At 29.9% G+C, this 27,157-nt stretch overlaps 2 protein-coding genes across 2 annotated transcripts; both read left to right on the top strand.

The window, feature by feature from the left end:
- Positions 1–404: 404 nt before the first annotated feature.
- On the top strand, positions 405–11,678 carry LOC119672100 (fibrillin-2). Its single transcript, XM_038083068.1, has 10 exons — positions 405–542; positions 5,274–5,468; positions 5,667–6,020; positions 6,177–6,638; positions 6,704–6,829; positions 7,434–9,980; positions 10,124–10,851; positions 10,969–11,071; positions 11,143–11,324; positions 11,519–11,678. Exons 1-10 carry the CDS (start codon positions 494–496, stop codon positions 11,624–11,626), a joined length of 4,854 nt encoding a protein of 1,617 aa, XP_037938996.1. The 5' UTR covers positions 405–493; the 3' UTR covers positions 11,627–11,678.
- Positions 11,679–19,829: 8,151 nt separating this feature from the next.
- LOC119690170 (protein henna) lies at positions 19,830–25,212 on the top strand. Its single transcript, XM_038105204.1, has 6 exons — positions 19,830–20,057; positions 23,121–23,554; positions 23,625–23,857; positions 24,120–24,382; positions 24,497–24,726; positions 24,990–25,212. The coding sequence occupies exons 1-6, from the start codon at positions 20,031–20,033 to the stop codon at positions 25,150–25,152; spliced, it is 1,350 nt and encodes a 449-aa protein (XP_037961132.1). The 5' UTR covers positions 19,830–20,030; the 3' UTR covers positions 25,153–25,212.
- The last annotated feature ends 1,945 nt before the right edge of the window (positions 25,213–27,157 follow it).

Raw genomic sequence — 27,157 nt, 5'->3', positions numbered from 1 at the left:
GCTGATCTCTTCGCAACAGTGAAGTGGACTGACTATATGTATGGCATCAAAGGCGTATCTTAACTTCAGTCATTTTTCGGCTCTCGGAACGTGTAGAAGATTTGAGGTAAATCGCTTAAAACGTAACAAATGTTTTGTGAAAGTATCATTAATCCTGTCTGATGTGTCACCATATACAAATCCAAAAAGATATATAAAAATATTATTTCAGTGTTTAAAAATAATATTTTGTGGATAAAAAAAAATTAAAAAGTGTTTTTATAGTTTTAGTTCAGGCAAAGGAAATGGGCAATATATTTTTCAAAATTTATTGTTTTTTGTTTTCTAATAAATAAAAAGTGAATTAAAAAATTGAAATGAAATCTAAAAATAATATTATAAATTTTCTTATTTAAGGTGAATAACTACGAGTATACAATGAGATAAAAATTATTTTTATTTTATTTTTAAAAAAAAATATTTTATAAAAATACTCTAGTCTAAAGGATTAAATATGACGCGATTTCTATTTTTATTAGCTGTAGTAGCAGCGACCTGCAGCGGTAAGCCAATTTATTAAAATAATTTTTAAATATTATATTCACTATTTAAATTTATGTGAATACATAAAACTAGAGATTAAAAAAACTTTTGACTGAAAAGTTGTTTTTTAAAATAACATTAAAATTTTAATTATATTTAAAAAAGTTTTTACTGATTTTCTTAATAAAAACTTGGCGAATATATATATTGAAAACTAAATAATAGTAGAGCGCTATTCACGATCCTCAGGAATGAGTTCGGTAACTTGGTAAGAAAGTAACTGTCCAAAAAGACAAATACTATTTGAGTATTTTTTTTGTTTTCACCTATTTATAATGATGTTCTTCGGTTACTGAACTCATTTGTCGGGATCATGAAGTCCACTGTATGGGATATTAAAATGGTGTATACATCTTCTTACTATTATTCTCGACGGTAACGAACTTTACTTTTTCCGTTTAAACTATTTTTGCATTATTTTATAAAGTGTAATATTATTTAGAAGTGGAAAGTACAATCTAATACCTTTCCTAATAAATATTCTGATTATTCAGTAAACGTAGTAGTTAATTAGGTGTTTTAGGTATTAGGTATTACGTATTTTTATTTTATATTTGCATAATAAGTACAATACAGTTTTGGCTTTTCTAACAATATTCCTCCTAACGATTCCTCACAACCGTATTCAAGTTGTTTATGTTAATTCCGTTCCTATCAGTTCTTATTTCATCAATATATCAAAATCGAGGATATCACATAGTTCACATTGCTATTCGAAAAAAAAATACCACATCTTGCTGGTTATGACTAGTCTATTTTATTCTCTGAAGTTTGAGTGCGGCTTTTAACCCTATATCTTGCAATGAAACCAAAATTTCAGCATTTGTTTTTATTCGGTACTTTTCTACTTCTCCACTAACGTTACTAACTCATACATATTTCTGTATAGATAGTTACAGTTCGTAGATTTTTCATTGAAAGATTTTATAAGAAATTCAATTCAAAACCGGCTGTACTGTTATTACCTATATATGGATATACAGAGCTACTGTGAATTAACTATTTGAGTAAAAATGTATATAAATTAACAATGTAAGTTTAAAAATGTATATAGATAAAAATGTAATCGATAAAATTTTAAATAAAAACTTTATTAAATTTTAGTTTTTCAATAATCAAACTGATAAAATGATCTTATCATCAATCTAAACCATTACTTGTTTTATTTTTTTCTATATGTCCCTGTATTCGCATGAGTCTCAGAGATGATCGAATCTTAACCAAAGTAAAGGAGGTGCATATAACATTATTGCTTACTATCCTCGTGTTCCAAATGTCAACTATTTAATGGAAAAAATAAATTTAAAAATTAAAAATAATAAAATTTATAATAGTAAAAATAATAGAAAAAAATTAGTTGAGATTATCTTGTATGTGTACAAGACATTGTGCATTATGGGATATATGTTCCTTTTTAGGCAGTTTAGAAGATAATTAAGGTTTACATACAAAATTCTCCAATTAATTATCCAATTAATATGTAGATGGACGGACAACAATAAATCGAATTGTTCTATAGTTATATAAATATCTATTGTCTATTATCCCGTTTTTACCAGTTATAGTGAGGACTTAAGTATTGCTCAAATCTTATCACACCAGTTAGATTTGTTGATTTGTGTTAATGTCGATCAATTCGTTTCTGTGGTATATTTTATATACATATGTAAAAATGTATGCATCGCATATATTGAGCTGAGTTCAAAATTAAAAAACCGATTTAAATACTTTGTACTGGGTTTTTGTTAACCCAACAAAGCACACTTCTGTTGTAGACTTCAATCAATAGCTCGGTCATAATTTGAGTAATGTACGTTTTTTAAAAATAGGGGTTCAGGAACTGTCCGCATCAATACAACCATTTACTAAACCTCACATTTGTCTGGTGGTGACAAATTGCATTCTATGGTACTATGATATTTCCACTTCTGTAGCTTCAATATCTCGTCAAGATAGTGAATGTAGCAATCGGAATTCAACGCTTTCGTCACACCTTTCCATTGTCGAAAAGATGGCATATTCATCAGACATATCTTTCAATAATTATTATACCTTTTGTAGATATATATTTCAACCGTTATTAGTTAAATTCACTAAGTTTTGTTTGTTGACGTCTTCACTAAGCGAAAAATTACCCCCGTACTGAAGATAAATTTGATGTAAAAAATTATTACCATTTTGTTATAAGTTTTTAAAACTTAAGCATATTTAGAACTCCACATTATAAAATGGCAAATATCAAACTAAACATAAACAGTATTTTTTTTTGCAGACAATATATTATTGAAAGGGTTGTACTAAATCAAGACAACGAAACCCTTACTATAAATAAACGAAATCTCTTACTATAAATGTTTGTAGTATGTACTAACTAAATAATATATAATAATATATAATATATATATATAACATATAATAATATATAATTAATATATAATTTGTTATATCTGTGAATAAAATTTTAATAGTCATCATTAAATTTATTTTAAATACAGTCTTGAACCTATATTTAAAGTTTTCGGAATTACACTATCTTTATTTAATCTTTTATCCTCATATATTGGAAAAGTAATATTTACTTAATTTCTGCAGTTTATCCAAATGAATTAATATAATTTCTATAAAAGAACTTGAATAGAATGAGACATATTAACTATAAATATTATACACCAAACATTTTTATACACAAAGACACCGGCCGGCCTCCAAACTGTGAGAAAAGAGAACATTTCAAATAAATTAAATGGAAAATTTAGAATCATTAATCATGTACGAGGGCGGAAAGGAAAAGTTTAATATTTTAATATTTTTAAAAAACATTAAGATGTAGATAGGTTACTTCATGTCTAAATTCTAATAAAATATTTGTTTTTATTCTCTTAAAAGTATTGTTTAATTATTAATGCCTTTTTTTATTTATTTTGTTTTCTGTAATATAATTATTATTTAAAAAACTGCAAACAATAAGTTTTTAAAAGTTTACTACAAAATAAAGTCAATTTAAAAACAAAATTTATTGCTTGTAATTTAAGATTAAACTTCAGAAGAAAGATCCAGAAGAAAAGCAGAGAAGTTATACTTTTGAAAATTTTAGAATACAAGTTGGTCATTGCGTTGTTCTGGTGTTTCTTTTATTTTAAAATTTTTGAATAGTAATTATTTTTTTGTGTTTTTTAGTACTTTTTTTTAGTACCACACGTTTTCTAGCAAGTTTTTAATTAAATAATTTTATGGTGGCTTTCTTGTTTTTCGAATTTTAAAAATACTTCAAGTTCATAAAAATGTATTCAATTTTATTTCCGAATCTTATTTATTGAATCTAACTCTTGATCCTTCAAACAAAAAAAAAACAAATTTTAGGTTTTTTGACTTACCAACAACATCTATGGAACCATAAAGGAAGATTATGACATTTCTCTTTTGTCAAAAGTTTCGACAAAATCTGTAAAATAATTACTTACCGAATAGAAAACATTAATAATAAGAAATAAATTAAATTCATCTATTTTATATAAATGAAATCATAATTGAAAAACCCTATATCGCTATATCTTCAATGTAACACCAAAGCAAATCATCTTAAATGACAATATATAATTATTGATGGTTACGTTATTAAAAGGTCAGTACTTCAACACGTTAAAAATAATAGCAAGTATTAAGGAATATAATACATCTCGAAGAGGTAATCATATGAAACAATCGATTTTGTTTATCCGGAAAAATAAATATTTGTGATTATTATAACAATAGTTATAATATTAGAATCAGTGTTACATAGAAATGTTCGAATCCTTAATTTTGATTTTTCTATAACTCATATTATACAAATGGTAGCAATTATCAAAAAATTATCACTGAACTCTTGTTGTCATTCTTGATGGAAACCTAAGGTGCAGCTGTAACATATAGTGCACGGTAATATTCCTTTGTTTGAAAACCTCACTACACTAACTCAATAAATATGAATATATATCTTACTATTATAATTCAATAGATTTGTATGTCCAATTAATTAAGATAGTATAAATCCTAAACCTTGGGTTAGTTTCTTTATCTTTTTTTTTTGCAACTTACACTCTTTCTTATTTTGTTTATATTCTACTACACTGTCCATGATTTCATCATTCATCCATACTTCTCATCATTAACTCTCCTCTGAAAGAAATTTCAGTTGAGCATGTCCTTTAATTCTGGACTACCAAAATAGCAATCAAAAGATATTTAATCATTTTTGGAATAAATGAGATAAACAGATTTATCTCATTTGGATTTTATTTACTAAAACTGGCAAATAATCGAAGGTTAAAATGATGTTTTCGGATTATCTGTTTCCTTTCTTAACATTTCAATGGTAAATAAACAATAAGACCCCTAACGTACTCTATTGCTGATAGGTTGAACTGATAATGAGTGCTTCTCAGTTTTAAAGTGATGTGTTACTGAAAGCAAGTAATAAATTATAATAATATGTTATATATTTCGGACAATATTAAAGGTATACAAAATAAAATATATTTTTTCCAAAATTTAATGATTTAAGACTATTACAAATGAAATATTATATTAAATTTGATTTTTAAAGTCAATTATAATAAAGGAAACCATGTTTCTTAATAATGAGTAATTAACTCTCTATTAATGAAATGTTATATTGTAGTGTACTATATTTCTATATTTATGTTTTCTAGTCTCATTTGCACGTTATGAGGACTGTGAAAATCCACCACAAGTCCAGCATGCAACTATTGAAATCGAAGATGATGAAGACACCATCCATGCCATATATGTTTGCAAGCCTGGTTACGAATTACAAGGAACAACTGATCTGATGTGTAATCTCGACACTGATGAATGGAGTGGCGAACCACCAACCTGCGTCAAATGTAAGTTATATGTATTCGATCTTGAAGTAAATAAATATTACTTAAACTAATTTCATAACTTAAAACGTTATAATATTCATGTAAATTTAATATTAGTGAGTTTCATGCTACAATAATAGATCAAAAGAGAGATTGATCATATGCACTATAATGGACTATAAAGATACTATATTATAGTATAAATTTATATTATTTTAGCTGAAATTTCAAATGAAATCGACACAGAGTCAGCGAGTGAACACCAAAATAAGAAGAAAAAGCAAAAGGACATACCAGAGGATCGTTCGGTAAGTGCACAACTGGCAGCAACACTCGATATGTCTTGTGCACAAGCGAAAATTAAAGCACCGGAGTTACAACATGGTTTCGTCCAAAAATACGACCGTCGTCGTAAGGGCGAGAAGGTTTTCTTAGTCGCATTTTATAGTTGTAATGATAATTTTGATTTCGAGGATTCTTCAATCAAAACACTGTACTGCAGTGAACGCAAATGGGTTGGAGAAATACCAGTGTGTGTTCGTTTAGGAGAGTACAACGAGGAAGATGAAGAAGGTTTGAGATGAGCAAAATTATTATAATACAATTTCACTAAAAAACTATTTAAAAATAATAAAAGCTGTTGCGAATTTAACTTTATTTATTTTTGCTTGCGGTTTATGTTTGCAAAAACTAATAAAATTTCTAAATAAATATTTTATTTTTAAAAAGAATATGATGAGTATGAGGCTGTTGATGAAGAAGAAGAAATTGATGAAGATGAAGAAGCTAATGGTGCTGTTGATGCTGATGCAGATGGTGATTTTGATAACAGTGTGGTTCCACCGCCGCCTCCACCACCGACAGTATCTGTTCCTGGAACAGAAGTAGTGGATGAAGAAGAAACTGACAATGAAATAAGTGTAGAACCTGTCGTTGTAATACCAGCTGTCGGGACAGTGGATGTGCAGCCAACGGTTGTAACTCCACCCGTAACTGACATTAACATTATAGTAGAGCCCACTAAGGATCCTTATACGCCACGTTTATTAGACAATAATTGCGGTACTGATAATGGTGGATGTGAACATAAGTGTGAACGTCTTTTATATCCTGGGGAAAATGAACCACGTCTCAAATGCTCATGCTTTGAAGGATTCAGTTTAGATCCAAATGACTACGCGGCTTGTCATGGTGAATCATACAAATTAATTTAATTCCAAATTTTTTCTACTGTTAACGTATTTTCTTTATTGAAGACATTGATGAATGTAAGACTCATAATGGTGGTTGTGAACAAATTTGCAATAATTTGCCCGGCTCTTATCAATGCGCTTGTGAACAGGGTTTGCAAATAGATACAATAACTGGAAACACATGTAAAGGTAAGCTTTCTGCTAGTGAAAAATATATTGGGTTTTTTATCATTTTATATCATTCATTTCATTTACAACATCATTTGACACTCACTTGTATATGTGTTGCAACTGTGTCTGCTCACATATCAAATTTGCGTTTCCTCAGACATAAATGAGTGCTTTTTACGTAACGGTCATGGGCCATGTCAGGACACTTGCCACAATCAATGGGCTGGTTACAGGTGTTCGTGTGAGGGTCTACCAGGCACTCAATTGTCAGCTGACAATCACACATGTGAGGACGCTGGTGAATGTGCTAATAACAATGGGGGTTGTTCGCATATGTGCCTTTCATCGTTGGGACGTATTTTTTGTCTTTGTCCAAATGGTTTCCAAATGCCTATCGATGGAAAGAATTGTCAAGGTGTGTGCCGCAAAAACTTGATAACAATCGAAAAGAACACTGATTAATTGACTCTAATAACAACTTTTTTCAATTTTATTTAATTTTCTATTTAACTAATTTGCACTACATCAAGGCGACTCTGCTACTTTATTCTCTTCCCTCATTTACAAATTATAGTCGAGATTTTTTTAAATTCTTTGAATTACATTGGCTTTCTATTTCCAGATATCAACGAATGTGAACTGCCCGAGGTGAAAGCAAATTGCGCAGGCGTTTGTGAGAATACACATGGCTCTTACAGATGTGTGCCTATCCTTAATAATAAAGAGGAGATAGAAGATGACAACGAGGATGACAGTAAAATTGTGCGAACTTCAGAAGTACCTGCAGTAGTAACATGTCCTGCTGGCTTCGAGCTTGTTGCAGGCGGTTCTGGGATGCAATGTGTTGATATCGATGAGTGCAGTGATGGTATTAGTGGCTGTGAGCACTGTGTCAACACTGAAGGTTCATTTGAGTGTAGTTGTCCCGCTGGATATGAGTTGGCAGAGGATGAAAAAACTTGCATTGATATTAACGAATGCGAAATCGTTGTGGAAGATGAGGATGATGCAGAAGCGGTGCCATATAAAGCATGTACTCAAGGATGTGAAAATACAATTGGTTCCTTCCGTTGCACTTGCGCAAATAATCAACATTTATTAGAGGATCGCAGAACTTGTGCACCAGATACATGTCAGGATCTTAGTAGTCCATCGCTAAATAAAACACGTTGTGCTTATCAGTGTGTTGATTTACCCAGTGGCGTCTACGAATGCGTTTGTCCAACAGGTTACCAGTTGGGCGCTGATTTGCATAGTTGCGATGTAGTTGAGAATGGTTGTGCTAAGGCAGGAGGCTATGAAAGTTGTGTTCCTGGCACATGCCAGTCAAGTGAAGACAACAACGGATTCACTTGTATTTGTCCACCGGGCTATTCAAATGAGATATTCAGTTGTAAAGAAATAGATGAATGTGTGACGGGAACACATAAGTGTTCACATGATTGTATTAATACAATCGGCAGCTATCGATGTATTTGTCCTGGTGGTTATCGCTTTGTCAACAGTAGCGAACATGTATGCGAGGATATAGATGAGTGTCAATCTAAGCCAGATCTATGCGGTTCACTGAACTGCGTTAATTTACCAGGCGCTTTTACCTGTTTGTGTGCCGATGGTACTGAGCCCAATCCAGAGACACGTGCTTGTAATGTGCGCGATCCTTGCGAGAACAATAAGTGCTCTCACAAATGCATAATAGAAGAAAATAATTATATCTGCATATGTCCGGATGGTATGGTGCTTGCTGAGGATGGCATAAATTGCATGTATGTTGATCTTTGTACTACGAATAACAACGGTTGCGAACAAAATTGTCTAGAAGACGGCATTTGTGGTTGCCGGAAAGGATACGTCTTAGACAATGATGGCAAATCTTGTAAAGATGTTGATGAATGCCAGGAGTCATTAGCCATTTGCCATCATTTATGCGTGAATGAACCAGGTGGTTACAAGTGTTCATGTCGTTCAGGCTATGAATTGTTAGCAAATGGAATAGAATGCAAAGATATCGATGAATGTGCTGTTGGTTCAGCAAATTGCACCTCGAAGTGCACTAATTTTATGGGTTACTATGAGTGTAGTTGCGACTTTGGTTTTGAGTTGGCTGCTGATCAAAATACTTGCTTAGATATAGATGAATGCAAATCGGGTGCCAATGATTGCTCCCATGAGTGCTTTAATTTGGATGGTGGTTACGAGTGTCGCTGTCCCCATGGTTATGTATTGTCTGAAAATAAAGCAACCTGTTTGGATGCGAACAAATGCTTAAGTGGTGATAATGACTGTAGTCAAGTTTGTAAAAGCAAACAAGGAGGCTTCACTTGTGCTTGTCATCCTGGTTATGTGCTTCAAGCAGATGGAAAGACCTGTATACTACAAAACGCTTGTCCGATTGGAACACTTTTTGATGAAGTTCTCCTGGAGTGTGTAGAAATTGATGAGTGTCAGATTAATAACGGTGGTTGTTCTCATACTTGCGTGAAGGGTACGGGATGTACTTGTCCAAATAACAGTTATCTTTTAACTGATGGTAAAACCTGTCAGTTTTCGGATGCTTGTGGGATAAATAATGGAGGTTGCTCGCACATTTGCAGCCCTACTGGGGATAGTTATGTGTGCTCGTGCCCACAAGGTAGTCAGTTGATCGATAATAAAAATTGCGCAGCCACTTGTCCAGCTGGTTACAAACCTAAACCCGGATTGCCAACTGAATGTGTAGATGTTGATGAATGCGTAACACCTGGCATATGCGAATTTAGTTGTTTGAACACAAATGGCAGTTACGTATGTATCTGTCCTGTTGGTTATAAAATACGCGATGGACGTTTTTGTGTAGATATTGATGAGTGCGAGATTAATAATGGTGGTTGTATAGGTGGCACATGCATTAACCACAAGGGCAGTTACCAGTGTAAATGCGGTGTGGGTGAACGTTTAAGTGTAGATAGAAAAACTTGTGAACCACGCACGGACTTGCACGATCAATGTACTCCATTTGTGGCGCCACTTAATGGTGAAATACACTGCACCAAGTATCGGCATAAGAAGAAGTTCTTCTATAACACCAAATGTAAGGTGTGGTGCAATAAGGGATATAAGCTAATAGGTCCAGCACAGCGATTTTGTAATGCCACTGGCGTCTGGGATAATTATGAAAACCAATGTTTGCGTAAGTATTAATATATAGAAGTACGGACAAAAAAATAATATGAAAAATAAACTATTATTTTTGTTGCTTTTAAACATATCCTTAACAATTACAGTATGCTAACAAGTTTTTCTACGTTATGAATTTAAATCATTTTTTTATAGCAAGCGTTTGTCCACGCATACCACCACCACGGTACGGTGTTATTCTGCCCACATCTTGCACTTTGGGAAAGACGTACATGGGTGAGCGTTGTCGTTTGCAATGTCATCCTGGCTATTTGCCAATTCATAAAACAACAACTGTCTGCACTTCTAACCAGCAGTGGTCGAATAACGCTACACTCGACTGTGTGCTACCGACTCAAGGTGGCCGCGTTGATACGCCACTGTTTAATGCGGTACTACCACCATCTACTGTATTAACAAGCTCGACCTCCACTAGCTCATTTATAAACAGACCATTTATACCACAAACACCACCGCAATTCAATTTTGGTGCTGCAGTTGGCATACAGCGCCCCTACATCAAGTGCCCACGGAATACAACAGTATTTTTGGCAAAGAATGAAGCAACTGCACACATTATTCTACAAAAACCGTTGACCAATTTAGATTTTCGCTACATTGAATCCTTCCCTGAATGGACGAAAAATTTGCAAGCGCACTTGACCGCTGGCACTTATGTGATAACTTTCCGTGGACATGACCCTGTGTCGGGCAAGCGCGCCAGATGTCAAACTGTCATAAATGTCCGGCATGCCATCGCACCGAAAGTCAGTTTTTGTACGCCATCCTTCGAAGTGACGTTAGGCACAAATCAAGCGTTCCGTTCGGTAGTGTGGGAAGAACCGCGTTTTGAAGATGGCCAAAAAAAATTATACAAGTCAAGGGTAAGTCAATAGTGCTTATTTAAAGTGATTTCAATATTTTTGTTAGCCATATGGTGTAACAAAAAGCAAAGGAAACACATAAAAATGGAAATGTAACATTTGCATTCATATTTTTAGTTACCAGGAGAGCTTTTTGGCGTAGGCGTACACACAGTTTACTATGAAGCGACTAACAAGGAAGGTTTAATATCCCGTTGTGAATTTAAAATACACGTTAAGCGTGAGTGAATTTTATATTCTTATTTTCTTATTTAAATCATAAATAAATATCTTAAATAATTATTTGTGCAGCTGCTGCGTCTACACCAGCGCCGGTGCTACCAACACTGAATTTAGATTTCTCACGTACCAGCATCCCAATGTCAGCTCCAATTATGCGCGCACCATTGACAAATGCAAATTTCTTATCTGGTCATGAATCCTATGTTCATTGTCCAGGCAAGGCTCCTGTGAAGGTCACCCAAACGCAATCTGTAAGTTATTTCTGGCCAGTTTGGTTAATTCGCATACGCCACAACACGCATAAAAGCTTCATGTGATTTCAGTCAAGAAAGCACTTGTCTAACACTCGCTCTAACGCTGCTTCGTAACATATATATGTTGATTAAATTTCATTTATAATATATATATCTCTGATACATATCTATGATATATCACTTTTCAATAGGTTACTTTGCCGGTGGGTTGTATACTGAAAAATGTTCGTTTGAGTCCTATGCGTCGCTTTATGCAACCACGTTTGTTTGGACGTCTACTGCCAGTTGCTCGCTATTAAATTAATTTAGTTTCTATATATAAAATTTGTATTGCATTTAAAATAAGTATATAACTGGTAATATCTTTCTTACTTTCTGTATAATAAATTTAATTTAAATGAAATTTTCAAACAAGATCTTTATTTTCGCCTAAAGTTATACCACAATTTTTTAATGAAGTAATAGATTTATGTCTGATACTTCTGTCTTTGCCATTGACAGCGATTCTCAAATAGTAAGAATTAAATTTTTTAAATAATTAAAGAGCTACTTTTGGAAATTATTTCTATATTTATGTTTAAATAAATATTAAAGTTAACACATATACAGATATTACTTTCATTAAGCATTTATTGTATCATTTTACACTCAAATCTACTTGCAGTTAATATTAATGCTGAGTAATTTATTTTAAAAAGTTTAAAGAAGAAGGTAAACCTAAAAAATATGATCTAACAATAATGGCTAATTCCAATTGGTGTTTTGTCCGTACTCTTTAACATCAGACACAATAGCTTTTAGTGAAAACCATAAGCCCACAATATAGAATCAAAAGCAGAAAGCTTTGCATTTTGTCAGTATCTAAAAAGTTAATCCCTAGTTTTCGTGGCTTCATCATAGACATACTTATATAGTACTTATATCACTTAAAATTTACTTATTTAAAATATTTAAAATAAACTCGTAGAAAAAAAACAATTTGACTGCAGCATGAATATCAAAACAGATGCCATTTTGGAGTTTAAAAAGCAAACAAATAATCCAGACATGAGTTATAGATCATGATATGACGTCAATATATAGAACGCAGTCCTATGTACCTGAATATTTTATTGAATATCAAAATAATGTTAATATTTATTAAATAATCATCGGCACTGATGACATTTCTTTGAGCAAGAGTATTAATTATTCTCAAGAATATTTCTCCTTTCTTCCAAAAAAAAGGGCAGGAATGTGCTTTGACTTTGACTGCAATCTAAGAATCCCATAAGGAGATATTACAGTCACAACTATCACTTGTATAACGAGACGAGATAATAAGGCAGTTAATTGTTAAAAGCTTAACACTATTATGTTCTTGTGAATTCGTCATTCGTTGGTTACAAGGATATATGGATTACAAGGAATTTAATCTGAGAAGCAAATCAGTTTTCTCAATAAAATTAAGAGCAAATTAGATTTACACTGGGCCCCATACTCTTTCCATAATTATAGAGCAAAACGATTCTTTCTGACTCAATTCTTTATGAAATCAAATCATGAAAAAACATTAATGATAATGCAAAGAATAAAATAAGAACGTCTTTGATTACAATACCCTTTGCCAAAAAAACATGCTTAAGAATCTTACTCTTCTTCTTTTCATTTTTCTCCAATTTAAATAGCGTGGGGAGTTTGATTTAATACTGAATAGAATTAATACGAAATCTATACTACAAACCGCTTATTTGCTCCTACTCTCTTACGCCGTGTCTTTGAGCGTAAGCTTATATGTGATTGCATGAACTATAAGCACATCCACGACAACGTCGTTTACAACTCAGTACCTCTTGACACTTGTCCGACGGTATGTCCTTACGTCAAGTACCCTCCCTGCAGACCTCGACCAAGCCATGTGGTTCCAATCCCCACATACCTCACGCCACATTTCGATGAGCGGGACACGGATGTCCCAATCATTCTACTCTACATCCGTGGATTTTGTGACCCCGATCATAGAGTCTATATTGAAGTCTCCACATCACTACGGATATCTTCTCCATTCATTCCTAAGAGGCGGTTTTACTGAGTTGATGTCTCACACTGTGGCCTTTGATGCTTTTCAGCTATTGTAAAAAAAAAAATTATTTTTGAGTGAAAGTGAAAGCTGTTTAAAGCTTAAAAAGCGTCCATTTTTTCCGGTGATATAACAAAATATAAACTTGTTTAAAAAAAATATATATTATTCATAAATTATATTTAAATTTTAATATAATTTAATTGATAAATTACACTATTTTTAAATTCTAATTAAGATATTAAGACAAATCTCTTATATTAAAAGACAGTTATTGCTTTGACACTATTTGATTAATTAAATTATTTTTAAATTATTAATTTAAGCATTAAGATCAATATCTTTTAATGAAATACAAATATAGTAAGTTTGATAAACATAGAAACAATAGTTAGTCAGCAATAATAATTAAGTTATTTCCATTTGATATTCAAGCACTTAAGTTTGGTAATCAATTTGTAAATAAAATATTGATTTTTTGACACGTGTGGTTTAAGGTTTTATAGAAACACTCATGTAGGTTCTGCTAACCTAAATGAGTATATGTTTTTTTATTTAACTTAAAAGTAATTAACTTTTAGGCTTCCAAACCTTAAACTTGAACTCTATTTATATCGACGTAACAATCTGATAACAATAGACAGTATTAGTGGTGTTTTACTTTCTTAGAATTTCTCTTCTATCAGTCTTACAAGTAATCGATTTTTAATCCTTAAGGGCATTATCTTGAGCTTTTGTGCAAATGTGATCAGTAGCACATAAGAAGTGATATTATCAATGAAAATGTACTTGCCCCAAAAAAATGGTATAAAAACTCTTCCGATTCGAGAAATTTTTATTGTTTAAGTTTAGAAGCAACCGAAGCCACTAAGAACAAAATGAATTTCAATAAACTCTTCGCATTTTTGGCTATTTTGGTGTTGTGCGTTTTGGGACATCAAGCAGCCGAGGCACATTTCCTGGGCAAAGTTGGACACAGATTGGTGAGTTTTACAATATGTTTTAATTGATTTCTCTTACTGATAATATATAATTTCTTAGGATAAAGCTGCCAAGACTGTTGATAAGGCACAAAGAGTCATTGCCGCTGGTACTGCAGTCGCTGGCGCTATTGGAGTTGCCGCTGCTTAAAAATCGTTTGGTTTCTTTGCTTATAGATTAGATGACTCGGAATGTGATGCATTATCTATCTTTATGTAGATAAATATGTATTTTGTATAAAATTCTTTTCAAAATAAAAAACAAGAAAAAAACTGTATACGTAGAATTTATTTTGATAAATAATGAATTTGGAAATCTTCAACTTATATACATGATACAACAGATCATTACCAATTTTTATTTAGATAGAAAACTAATTATTATTAATTAGCCTCTTTGTGTAATTGCACCCTAAAAAGGCGCTTTACATATAGTAAGTAAAAATACACAATACAGATGTCTCTGCAAAAAGAATAGCTTTCAAATAAAAATAGGCCACCTCAAAAATTTGCCTCATTTAACTTGTGTTTCCGAATAAAACTGTAATTTATAAGCTCGTCGTAAAATTGACAAAAAAACTTCGAACTGGAAAATTGAAAGTTTGTGCTGTCTTGGCTTCTTGTGAAAAAATACGATTAGTCAACGCTCAGGCATGAGTTCTAAGCCTGGCACTTGGAGTCTAAATTAATAATGTATGGATTAATTAAGTTGACTAATTAAAAAAAATTTCAATAATTCCTAAGATCACTGATGATGACTACTTGGCAATATTCGAAACAGCGTTTTCTGGTCAGCCAAATTTCAATAAATTAACTAAAATTTTTGTTGTTATCTTTTTATTTCTATTCGAACCCTTTTAAGTTTTAAAAACATTCTTTTCGTCATAAGACGCGTCACTTTCGACAAAAAAAAATTAATATTGTTATTGATTAAATTGTTTTTAATTATTTGTCGATCTATTGAAATTAAGTCGCAACAATTCCGATTTCCCGGATATGCCTATTTGATAACAAAATACAGGATCAGCTATTTTGATAAATTTTGCTATTATGGCAAGTGTCGATTAAGCTTTTTTTTAGACATCGAAGTTTAGAGTCGAATACATTTTATATTGATTGCATTAATAAAAAAGCTGCATACGTCACCAACGGCGACTAGTACACTGTATTCTCTCATTGATAACTTGAAAAACTGCTAACAAATTTGTGGTTGGTGGTTTCTATGTAAGAAATTTCTATCTTTAACACCAATTTTTCAAAAAAATAAGCAATAACATAAAAATGATATAAAAATGTCAACTACATTGACATATAGCGTATTAAAAAAGTTGTTTAGAATAGCTAAGTTTATTAAAATTTTCTAATCCGGTAGTGCCCGGGTATCGGAATTCTGTCATTTAAACATACTATTCCAAAGTTCTAGAGTGGAATGTTTAATATACTTTTATTTCAAATAACTTCATACTCGTAACTAAACTTTCCAGACTGGGAAGGGGGAGAATATATTCCCAAGAAGATATACTTGGAATAACTATATTTGCAATACCATTTATATATTTAAGGTGATTATAATGCAAGGTAAAACCCTCAATCAATAAATTACACAAGACTGTGAAAGTTAAAATTGAATTTATAATGAAATAATAGATTACTCAAAAATCACTAAAAACCTTTGGGTATGATTTCGATTTCCCGAGCGCTGCTATTTGATTTGATAACGGGTTTTCGTATATTTTAATATTCTAAGACAATTTTTGCATTCTATTATAAATCGACTTAGTTTAATTCTTGCTATAGTAAAATTTAGAGTGGGTAATTTTTGTATTAAAAACACCAGATGGTGTAGGTAATGATTTACATTGATCATCCTCTAGTATGTACTAGTACCTACAGAATGGCTCCTGTAGTGTTTTTTTATAGTAATCGATTCAAAAATTTTAACATTATAAAGCCTGATATCTGAAGATCAAAACAATATTGGTAAATACCATAGTGGAAAAAGTTGTCTCAAAAAGTTGTAGATTTACCGGAAAGTCAAAGTCTCACGTATTACGTGTTTCAGTACTTAAAAGAAGTGTGGCGAAGTCAGAATATAATTTACGATTTATATTAAAATAAAATTATTACGCTTTTATTAATAATATAAATTAAATAAATTTTTTTTTTTAGTTTTATTAAACATACAAAACTTCCACAAACATTCGCGCATCATAATAAAAAATTTATATTAAATTGAGCCAGACGAGTTGTGTCAGTCTGATTATATGAAAATAATCATCTCTGTTAAAAAATTTAGTTTCTTGAAAAATTCACAAATTAATTTTCCAATTCACAAATGATTTAAAGTTTGAAATATTTGTTAAAAATTACATCAGTTTTTCACTACAGTGCTAGATAGGTCTGTTCGGTTACTAGAGATATAGTTATATTGAATATTATATGGAGAATATTAACTAAAGTAATTATATTTGTAGTTAAATATGTGAAGTCTGTTGCATGACAGCTGAACATGCAATTTCTTAGAACAATCCAAGATATATTACTTATAATAATTTATTCTAAAATCAATGTCGCTATATTGAGGTAATTAATGCTATAGTTTACATAAATATTAGATAACTGAAATAAATTTCCATTAGAATGGTTTGGATCTGTATACTATATGTACTTATATCAGTTGTAATCTGGATAGATAAAATTCATAGTCCAAACGTATTTTAGTTAAAGACAGCTACTTCAAATAAAGCAGAACCTGCTCAATACTACGCTTTTGGTGCTGACAAGTCACTGCGTAGCGCTTGTGGCTTTGAAAAGGAGGAGGAATTCGTATCTCACCTCTTTGTTAATGCCCATATTTGACCAATAGAAGATTAAAAATCAATCGGACTTATTTTCTTAGCGCCCTGATAGTGTTACCATCCTTCAAATTTAGAGACAGCTAAGTTCATAAGCTTATCAGTTTTGTTCACTTTCACTTGAATGGAGTAGTTGTGCCTTTCAGCGTTGTTCGTATACAAACCATTTATCATAACGGGTCATTATTTGAGCACCCACTATCTATTGCTTTGATGTACAATATTCTCAGCCCAACCTAATATAATCGAATCTATAGCAGTTGTAGCATATTTCTGAATTCGTTGCTGCCAAAAAGTTTATTTTTGATTGAAATTGATTTACGGAACAAATTACATGCTAACTAGTTTAAAATGCATCGCATATTTTTATAATTAATTATAACAAAAAATGCTTACTGTCACATATTAATTTCTTATCGGTCATTTAAATTATATGAGGCGCTATATTTGTAAATTTGAATTTTTGTAAAAACCCAAAAAAATATATGTCTAAACTATTTAAATGATTATTAATTACTTATTTTAGTTTAATTTTAATTATGCAAACATATTTAGAACTTCGCAGTAGAAAATAGCCTTTTAAGTTATGTATAATATGTAGGCTAAATACAATATGTAAACAATATAAAGTTCCAGAATTTTATATAACAAAATGAATAAAAAAATAAATAAAATGTTGCAAATTGCCTTTGGTTTTAACTCACTATAGAAATTTCAAAATATTATGAACAAAAATAATATAACAAACCAGGTCAAGTTTTTTTTATTAAATGATTTTAATCTTTTTTAATTAATCACGTGATTACCAGTTTCATAAAAATTTTAATAAACAATGCCTCAAAATACTAAGGGAAAATATTTTCATAAAGAAATTACCACTTCTTATTGTCGTATCGTTTTATTATAAAATCGGATAATCAGTAAATTATCTTATAATTATCTTATAATATATATATAAATATTTACGATATATCTACTATATATCGTATATTATTGAAAGGAATTTTCTTTTTACACGTGAAATAATATATTTTTATTATATATTTTATCAGATATTATTTATTATTAGATATTATTTTATTTTTCAGTTATCTTCCACTTCCAAGTGACAAACAGCATTATAATTTTGTCTTTAACTTGGTCTCTCCAAAACATTTCAAATTGACGATGCCCTCATCTCTGTTATTATAAAAACCATGCATAATTTTAATCTCACTAAGTATCGATACTCTTTCAGCTCTAAGTCAACACTAATACAACTCTGACTGATATCATAGAATCTATAATTAATAATATAGTAGTAAATAATATTTAATATATAATATATATATTATATACATAAATAAAACTGCTTCTTACTCCGATTACAAATAAGTAAGTAAAATACAAAAAAAAAATTCAATAAAAAACATTTTCTAGTGTGACCTCACCCTCTCCTCTTTTGACTTTTTCCTTTAAAGAAATTAATCATTGAATAGAATTCAAAATGACCTGAGAATATTGATCGGAGAATATTCGTACCGGAAATATACATTGAATATTGTATTTTTGCGATTCTATATATTTCCGGTGTTCACATAATGATCCATTGTAATATTGCAGATAAGCGTTGTTCACATGAAGACTAGAATGAGCCCTAAAAGCACGGCAGTAGTCAGCAGTAGCAGTAGGAGATCAACGGTTTCGTTGCACAGTACCTTTCATAAAAATACACCTAGTATGTAAACAATTTCTTGACAATACATATTCATAAATTCTTTAATATCACATACAATGAGACTAACTTAAAAGAATAAAATAAGTGTATATACTGTAGTATAGATTTGATTTAATACAATTAGTACGCTACTATGTATAACACATAATATACATAACACATTGTTGTAGAGCAAAGACATAAAACCTGACCTCACCTCACAAATGTCGGTTTGCCGTTCACTTGCTTTGATTGCAGCTGAAACAAGGAGGTTTTCACAGCAGTAAAATATCTGATAGCAATTAAATTCTAATATTTCCAGTCGTTGAACCTATTGAGCTAAGACCACAGCCAAAAGATAACAAAGCGTTCGTCAATTGTGGAAAAAATTACTCAGCCACTTGTTTGGAAAAATGTATTTACAAAAACATTGGCTTTTACGCATTTGTAAAACAAGAAAAACAATTAAATAAAAATATTTTTCTTGAGCTTTAGTTTGAATTTTTATTAATTTATTTATTAAAAATTAATTTCCATGTGTAACATACGTCATACAAAAGACCTCCGTTGTTGTTGTTATTGTAGGTTAATTCAAATCTCCGAACTGCGATTATTTAGCATTTATTTTGATTGCAAAATTTTTAGCATTATTGTATAATTCGATTGCTATTTTTTGAAAATGTCTTTTAAAATACCATTGATGCCAATTGTATCAAAAATAAATTAGTGTACTTTTTAGTTTCTAATTTAATTCTTAATTCATCTTTTTATGATTAACAGCAGCGCACGTAGTTTGCGGACACAACGATAACCCCACATCTCAGGCTAGGAATTATCAGCGAAGCTATGGTACATTAAAGTCATTTCCAATTGCCGTCCATAAAGTCTATTTAAACATGCGCGCACTTGAGAATTCACTTCAGTTTGTGTGAAAACGGCGTGTGGCGCGATACTGAGCTCAGAATTAATTACCAGAATTAAAAGTATCTGTGATTGCAAATTGTGAAAGCGAAATTAAAAAATTTTGTAAAATAAAAATTTATTACAAAACATTACACTTAACGATATACATTAATAATTTTACAAGAAAGTTGAAGACTTGAAAGGATCAATATGCAAAGACAACAATCTTTCGACAAGGTTCGTGAATATAAGATATAATAATTTTTGGGAATAATAAAAGGACGATGGAAATGGTAGACCATTTAAAAAAATAGTTGGAACTGTTTCTCCATAAATAGTGATTAATATTGTTGAGAGGATATATGACGTTTCCAAAATATTTGTGACTTGCAAAAACCTTAGTTTGACAGAAAGCAGTTTAGTTATAAGCCTATTTTTAACTTCATATTGTAGTAACACGCATTACTTCTTCTAAAGATATTGAACTTTAAAACAAGTTTCACATTAATCATCTACTTTGTCATAAAATACAGATTTCGTTCCCGTCAGAGTCTTAAATATATCAGAAGATTATTACGAAAAAATGGTACAAATATTATATTTACGTTAAAAGACGAATGAATATATATAAAATCTATTATTTTACTATATTTAAATCCCTTTAAACTGAGGTGTTATAATTATGTTTGAAGGGTTGTTTTGACAAGAATATAAATAACAATCTATGGTAATGACAATATTTTTTCTCACCATAACTAAACTGAAAGCTTCAAAACCGTACTCAATAATACGCAACTGATAGCATAAATCTTCATACTATATCACATATAGTCACACATATTTGTCAAGCAAAAAACATACCGGATCATACATACACACTTTCGCAAAATAAAACTACCATATAATCTGCAAAATTATGAAGATTATAATGATATGGTGATAATAAAATAATAATTTTATTATCATAATATCATTTAAGAGCCGTCAAAATCGTGTGACCCGCAAAATTCCCGCTTTACTTCAATATGATGTGTTAAACATATGAATGAAAAGAAATTGAAACTAAATATTTTTAAATAAACATTCCAAATACATACCTCAATATTAGTTTTAGGTGACTTGAATACATTGGAAATGTATGTCAATCTCAATACTCAATATTATGTAGATTTTTATAGTGGAAAGTCTTAATCTTATTTGGCTTGAACATATACACAACAAGAGTTTAGTTGTTATTTTTACTTTTCTACTCTACAGGTTTTATAATAGTTTTTTGGTTAAAGATAATATCTAATTTTTCAATATCGGTCAATACTATGTCGCCTATCACCCACGCTTTAAGTTTTGCAACCTTGATATTAATCTTATTTACTGTGCCCTATGCTACACTGGGAATGAGGATGACAGAAGAGACTACAATTATGGTTCATAATAAGTTGTAGCTTGACTATACTGATTACCATTAATGTTCTACTAAAGTGATTGTATGTATGTATGGATAACAGAAATTATTGCTCTGATATGTATGACAAATACGTATTTAGATAGTTCAGACGAATTTTAATTTTCATGTGTTTTCTAGTGCCTTAAGCCCAAGTGAATGATATTGTATATAGGATGCTTACTGTTCAATATATTATATATTTTATTTAACAAAAATAAAATAAAAAATAAAAATAAATTTCTATAATACATATATGTGTATTATATATACATTATGGCTGGTTTATGATTACTGTGTGCAGACTACAAGGTAACTTTTCATGTACTCCAATTAAAGATTTGTCGTCGTTTTGCTATCAGATTCCCTGCAAGAACCCTTAAGTTTGAAGAATATAGACTCAATCCATTCCGTTGAATTTAGATAATTTAATATATTAGATCCTTCGTTTTTATCGATGAGAAATCTGATATGTAAGTTGCCAAAGAAATACTTCCATATATACATTTTAATCTGTGAATTTTAATCGTATGATATTCCAGTTATATATGATATAGGGAAGCAATTTATTCATTAATGTGACCAATCTGCTGTCATAAGTATCTGTGAGCGTAGTTTATTCGATTAGCGCAACAAGTTTGAAGCTAATATGTATATTAAAACACTGATTGACACCTAGAAACACAGACAGATAGGCAAGTAAACAAATAGGCAATAGATCTACATCTACTCATCTTATCTTGCTTTTAGAGATCATGTACAATTTATATGATCTCCGACATTTCCTATACCGGATTGTAAATGTCTCAATTAAGTTTAATACATAATATTTTTAATAATTCATTAAAAACAATATTTTTAATTCTTTAATGCTGTTTTTTATGCAATGTACGTCTTAATTATTATGTGATTAAGTGCTTATGTACTTATAAAGAGGTTTAGAAAACTTTTTTTCGAAAAGCTCTGATAATGAAATTTTTTTCTTTAATTAATTAATTTGAGGAATTATTTTATATAATTATGACAATTGCTATTAGTGATGTATATGCAATTAATTTAAAACTAACCAAACTATCAGATTTTGAATTGTGTCTCTAAGTGTTCTTCGATTTTAGAACTTCCGTTTGTATTTCTACCGATTGCTGTCAGTCCATTGAGCGGTTCTTATAAACAAGCTGATATGGCAAAAGATCCTGCTGTCTATACAATGCAATTGCTTAGCCGTATTATCTACGTAGAAATATATATGTTTGAACTGGAAATAACATAAACAAATTAATTTAATTATATTTGATTTTTTGTGAGATTATTTTTAAAAAAGTACAAACATTGACAACAGTACTAAGCAAAATCAAATTCTTTGCTAACTATATAGCCCTTGACAGTATCAACATCTACTAATACTGATTGTCCATCAGTATCAATCTTCTTATGAAAAGAACTTAACTTGTCTATAAATATTAAAAAAAAATTCTGCATAAATTATTGAAAGCTATAAACTTGTGTTATTCACTTCTTAGTAATTAAGATAGTTAAAACAATTTTAAAGATTAAATTTAAGAAAACAAAAAAAAATAAACATTCGTTTTAATTGAATTTTTAATTTAAATGCATTTTTTTTTGCATAGAATTTATTTCTTGTCGATTAAAAATTGAATAATTTTTATTATTGGCCAGATAAGCCACATTGCAAGTCATTAAAGACCTCGTTTAGCAAAATCATTGATTGGACTAAATAGTAAATATTAAGTCGCAATAATTTAATAGCTTTAAAGAAAAAATAAAAAAAAAAAAATTTTATTGCATTTCACTGTACAAAAAAATTAAAGTATAAAATCAATCCATTATAATTTTTATAGCCAACTCGTATAGAAGGTTCATCCTATATAGTAGAAGGCATAGAGGCGCAAGAAGCACGTAATACTTGCTTGCTATTCTCACCAAAAGAACAAAGCAGCGGCTCTCTCGCCAAAAGTCTGAAGATTTTCAAGAAACATGACATCAATTTGGTGCACATAGAGTCACGATCATCTGTACGTGTGCCTGGTTATGAATTTTTTGTGGAAATCGACAGTACCTCAGGTTCACTTGGAAAAGCTATTGATGATTTGCGTCAACAATGCAGCTACTTCAATATTATATCAAGAGATTATAGGGATAATACATCTGCTGTACCATGGTTTCCACGTAGAATACGTGACTTGGATCGTTTTGCTAATCAGATCTTGAGTTATGGCGCTGAGCTTGACTCTGATCATCCTGGCTTTACTGATCCAGAATATCGTGCTAGAAGGTAAACATTATAATTAATAAAAATGTTTGTAATATTAATATGAATTATTCTTTCTTATCAAATTTTGAAGAAAATATTTTGCTGATATTGCTTACAATTATAAACATGGAGAGCCTTTACCGCATGTAAATTACACCAAAGAAGAAACAGAAACTTGGGGAATCATTTTCCGGAATCTAACAAAGTTGTACAAAACTCATGCATGCAAGGAATATAATCATGTGTTCCCATTGTTGGTTGATAATTGCGGCTTTAGAGATGATAATATACCACAGTTGGAGGATGTTTCAAACTTTCTTAAAGGTAAGTTCTTATTAATGAAATTGATAAATGAAATAAATATGCATACCAATAAAATAGAAAGATAGAAATGATAGGTTATGGTATAACTAAAATGTATAAGTGAAAGATAACTTATATATGGGAAAGACCATATATTGAAATAAATTTGATTACATATGTTTGTATTAATATTACTATTAATAATACTAATAGCAAATTTTAGCTTTAAATCTACTTTAAATTTTTTATATATTTTAAAATTTTACCATCATTATTTTCATAGATTGCACTGGCTTTACTTTACGTCCAGTAGCTGGTCTATTATCATCTCGCGATTTTCTTGCTGGTCTTGCCTTTCGTGTTTTCCATTCTACACAGTATATTCGTCACCCTAGCAAACCAATGTATACACCGGAACCAGATGTTTGTCATGAACTTTTGGGACATGTGCCACTTTTCGCTGATCCTGCATTTGCACAATTCTGTCAAGAGATTGGTTTAGCTTCTTTGGGAGCTTCTGATGAATATGTTGAGAAATTAGCAACGGTAAGTCACAATGCATAAAAATTGTTTCCTTATAAATAATAATTATATTAAAGATTAATATATATAATAATTTTTCATATATATAATATTGTGTGATTTTTTTATATATCTTAGATATTCTGGTTTACTGTGGAGTACGGAATTTGTCGTCAGGATGGTGATTTAAAGGCTTACGGCGCTGGATTATTGTCTTCATACGGTGAACTACAGTATTGCTTGACTGACAAACCAGAACATAGAGAATTTGAGCCAACTGTAACTGGTGAAACCAAGTATCCAATAACAAAATTCCAAGAAGTTTATTATGTGGCCGGAAGTTTTGAATGTGCTAAGGAAAAAACAATGTAAGTACAAGTTTAATGATTTAATTAACAACAATATATGATAAAATTCAAATATATAATATATATAATATACAATAATATATAATAATAATGTTATATTATTATTATTATAATAAAAACATTTAAAAATAAAATAACGAAATTATTGGCACTATGTATATTTAATAGCTAATATTAAATATTAACTATCTAATATTGAATTACTTTTATCTCAATAATTTTCAAATTTTAATAAATTTAATTTGAAATTATTTTATTTTTAGTAAATTTGCTAACTCGATACCACGTCCTTTCGGTGTTCGTTATAATGCCTATACGCAGAGTATTGAAGTTCTGGACTCCAAGCATCAAGTTTCCAATCTGATGAACATCATCCATTGTGAATTCCAAATACTTCAAAATGCAGTGGAAAAATTAAGAGTTTAGTTAAATAAGATAATATTTCAAATAATTAATAATTATTTAAATTTAATTAGATTTAGAATTATGACCATTTAATTATATAAAATATTTCTATTAAATCTGTATATAAATGTGTGTTTATATATTTATATATATATATTAAAAATTTTACTATTTATATATTTATAATAAAACATTAAATTTTATAATATAAATTTGGTTGATTTTTTTTCTAATATATTATATTTTGTTTAATTGTTGTCGATAGTTAATATTAATAACTTTCGTGTGGGTTTTAGTAAACCCAAGATTTAAAATACAAACTTAAAAAAATTATTTTGTTTTAAAAAAATGTATATATTAAACTTTAAACAATTTCGAAAAGAATCTAGTTTATACCAAAACGTTTTTCAGTAATATTTATGTATAAAATATTTTACGTACTTTAATAAATATTATATTAAATTATTATAATATGAAACAGATATGGATGTCATGTAAGATGCGGAATTTTAATGAATATTAAATATATATTTCACAAAATGAATATAATTTTTTTGTGGATACTGCTATGATATTATACTAATTATTATTTATAGGTAGTTATTATAATATATAAATATAAATAAATAAATTAAATTTTTTTTGTGGATACTGCTATGATATTATACTAATTATTATTTATAAATAGTTATTATAATATATGTATGTATGAATGGATAAGTATGAATGCAAGTAAGACGTACATTTTATTTTTAATTCGATTTTATTTATTGAGAGTTTGAAAAAATACATTCAAAGAAATAAATTCACTTTGTAATGTTAAAATATATCGGGGCACTAGCTCTCAACGGAGCAGAGCACTGCGACCATGATTGATCTTTTGAGTTGCAACAGACCCTAACCGAACAGCAGACATTCCGCCTTCCGAATGAAAGTCAGAATGTCGGATTTCTTTAATTAAGTAATCACAATAATTCTAATTAATTCAGTTCTTCATATATGATTAATCCAGATATGAATACTTTATTTAAATTTCTTTAATGACTGATTTAATAACTGGTTTAAATAATTAATTTTTTATTTTAAATTTTTTAACGATTAGTTTTTATAAGACTGAACATATGGCCAAAAAATGTTGCAAATTAAACAATTTTATTACAAAATGTTTCAGTCTTTTGTTAACAATTTTAAGAAATATGTCAATTAAAAATTGCATTAAAAAATAAAAAATAATTATAAGGTCATTAACATTGGATATTAAAGTAATCAAGTATTATAAATAAATATGTCATAAAATGAAATGAAATAAACTTTCGTAGTCACTTATTAGCTGTTATTTTCTGAATTCTGAACAGATAAACAGATAATCAAAAATAAATATAACTGAAATAAAATAAATAATATAAATATTTAAAATGATAAAACAGATTAAAATAAATAACTCATTTCTAACTTAACTTGGAAATTATTTACATTCATATTCGTGCATAAATGTATACAAAACTTACAACAACAATGAAAGCAATAACAAAAATAATAACAATACAGAAATCTAGACTCAAAATATAGATATAGAGGCTGATGCGGACTTTTTAGCTTGATGGTTACTTAAGTTAGCCCCTCTCTTGCTCAAATACTATGTAGTGTTCGTACTTGACTATGTTTACGATTTAAAGGTGTACAATTCGTACCCCAATCTATTTGAGCCACGCCCACGTTTTCTGACCTAGATAAAGTTAGTCCACTAGTTTGATCCACTACGCTCTCGCTCAAATCTCTGTCCACAGATTACTGGAAAGAAGTTTTCATATTGCTGTGGAAATCTTCTCTATTCATTCCTAAGAGGTGGTTTCAATATGTTCAAGTCGTATACTGTGACTTTTGATGGTTTTTAAAGAAAAAAAAATAGTGAGAATCACCTAGCTCAATAAGATATATTTTTTTTGTAAGAACTCTCCGTTTGAACATTTTTAATGTTTAATAATAATGAATTACTTATAGTCCAGTCAGTTAGTGAAGGTTAAAA

Source organism: Teleopsis dalmanni, chromosome 1, assembly GCF_002237135.1.
Source record: "Teleopsis dalmanni isolate 2A chromosome 1, ASM223713v2, whole genome shotgun sequence".
Lineage (NCBI taxonomy): Eukaryota > Metazoa > Arthropoda > Insecta > Diptera > Diopsidae > Teleopsis > Teleopsis dalmanni.
This window is presented reverse-complemented; position numbering and strand designations above follow the sequence as displayed.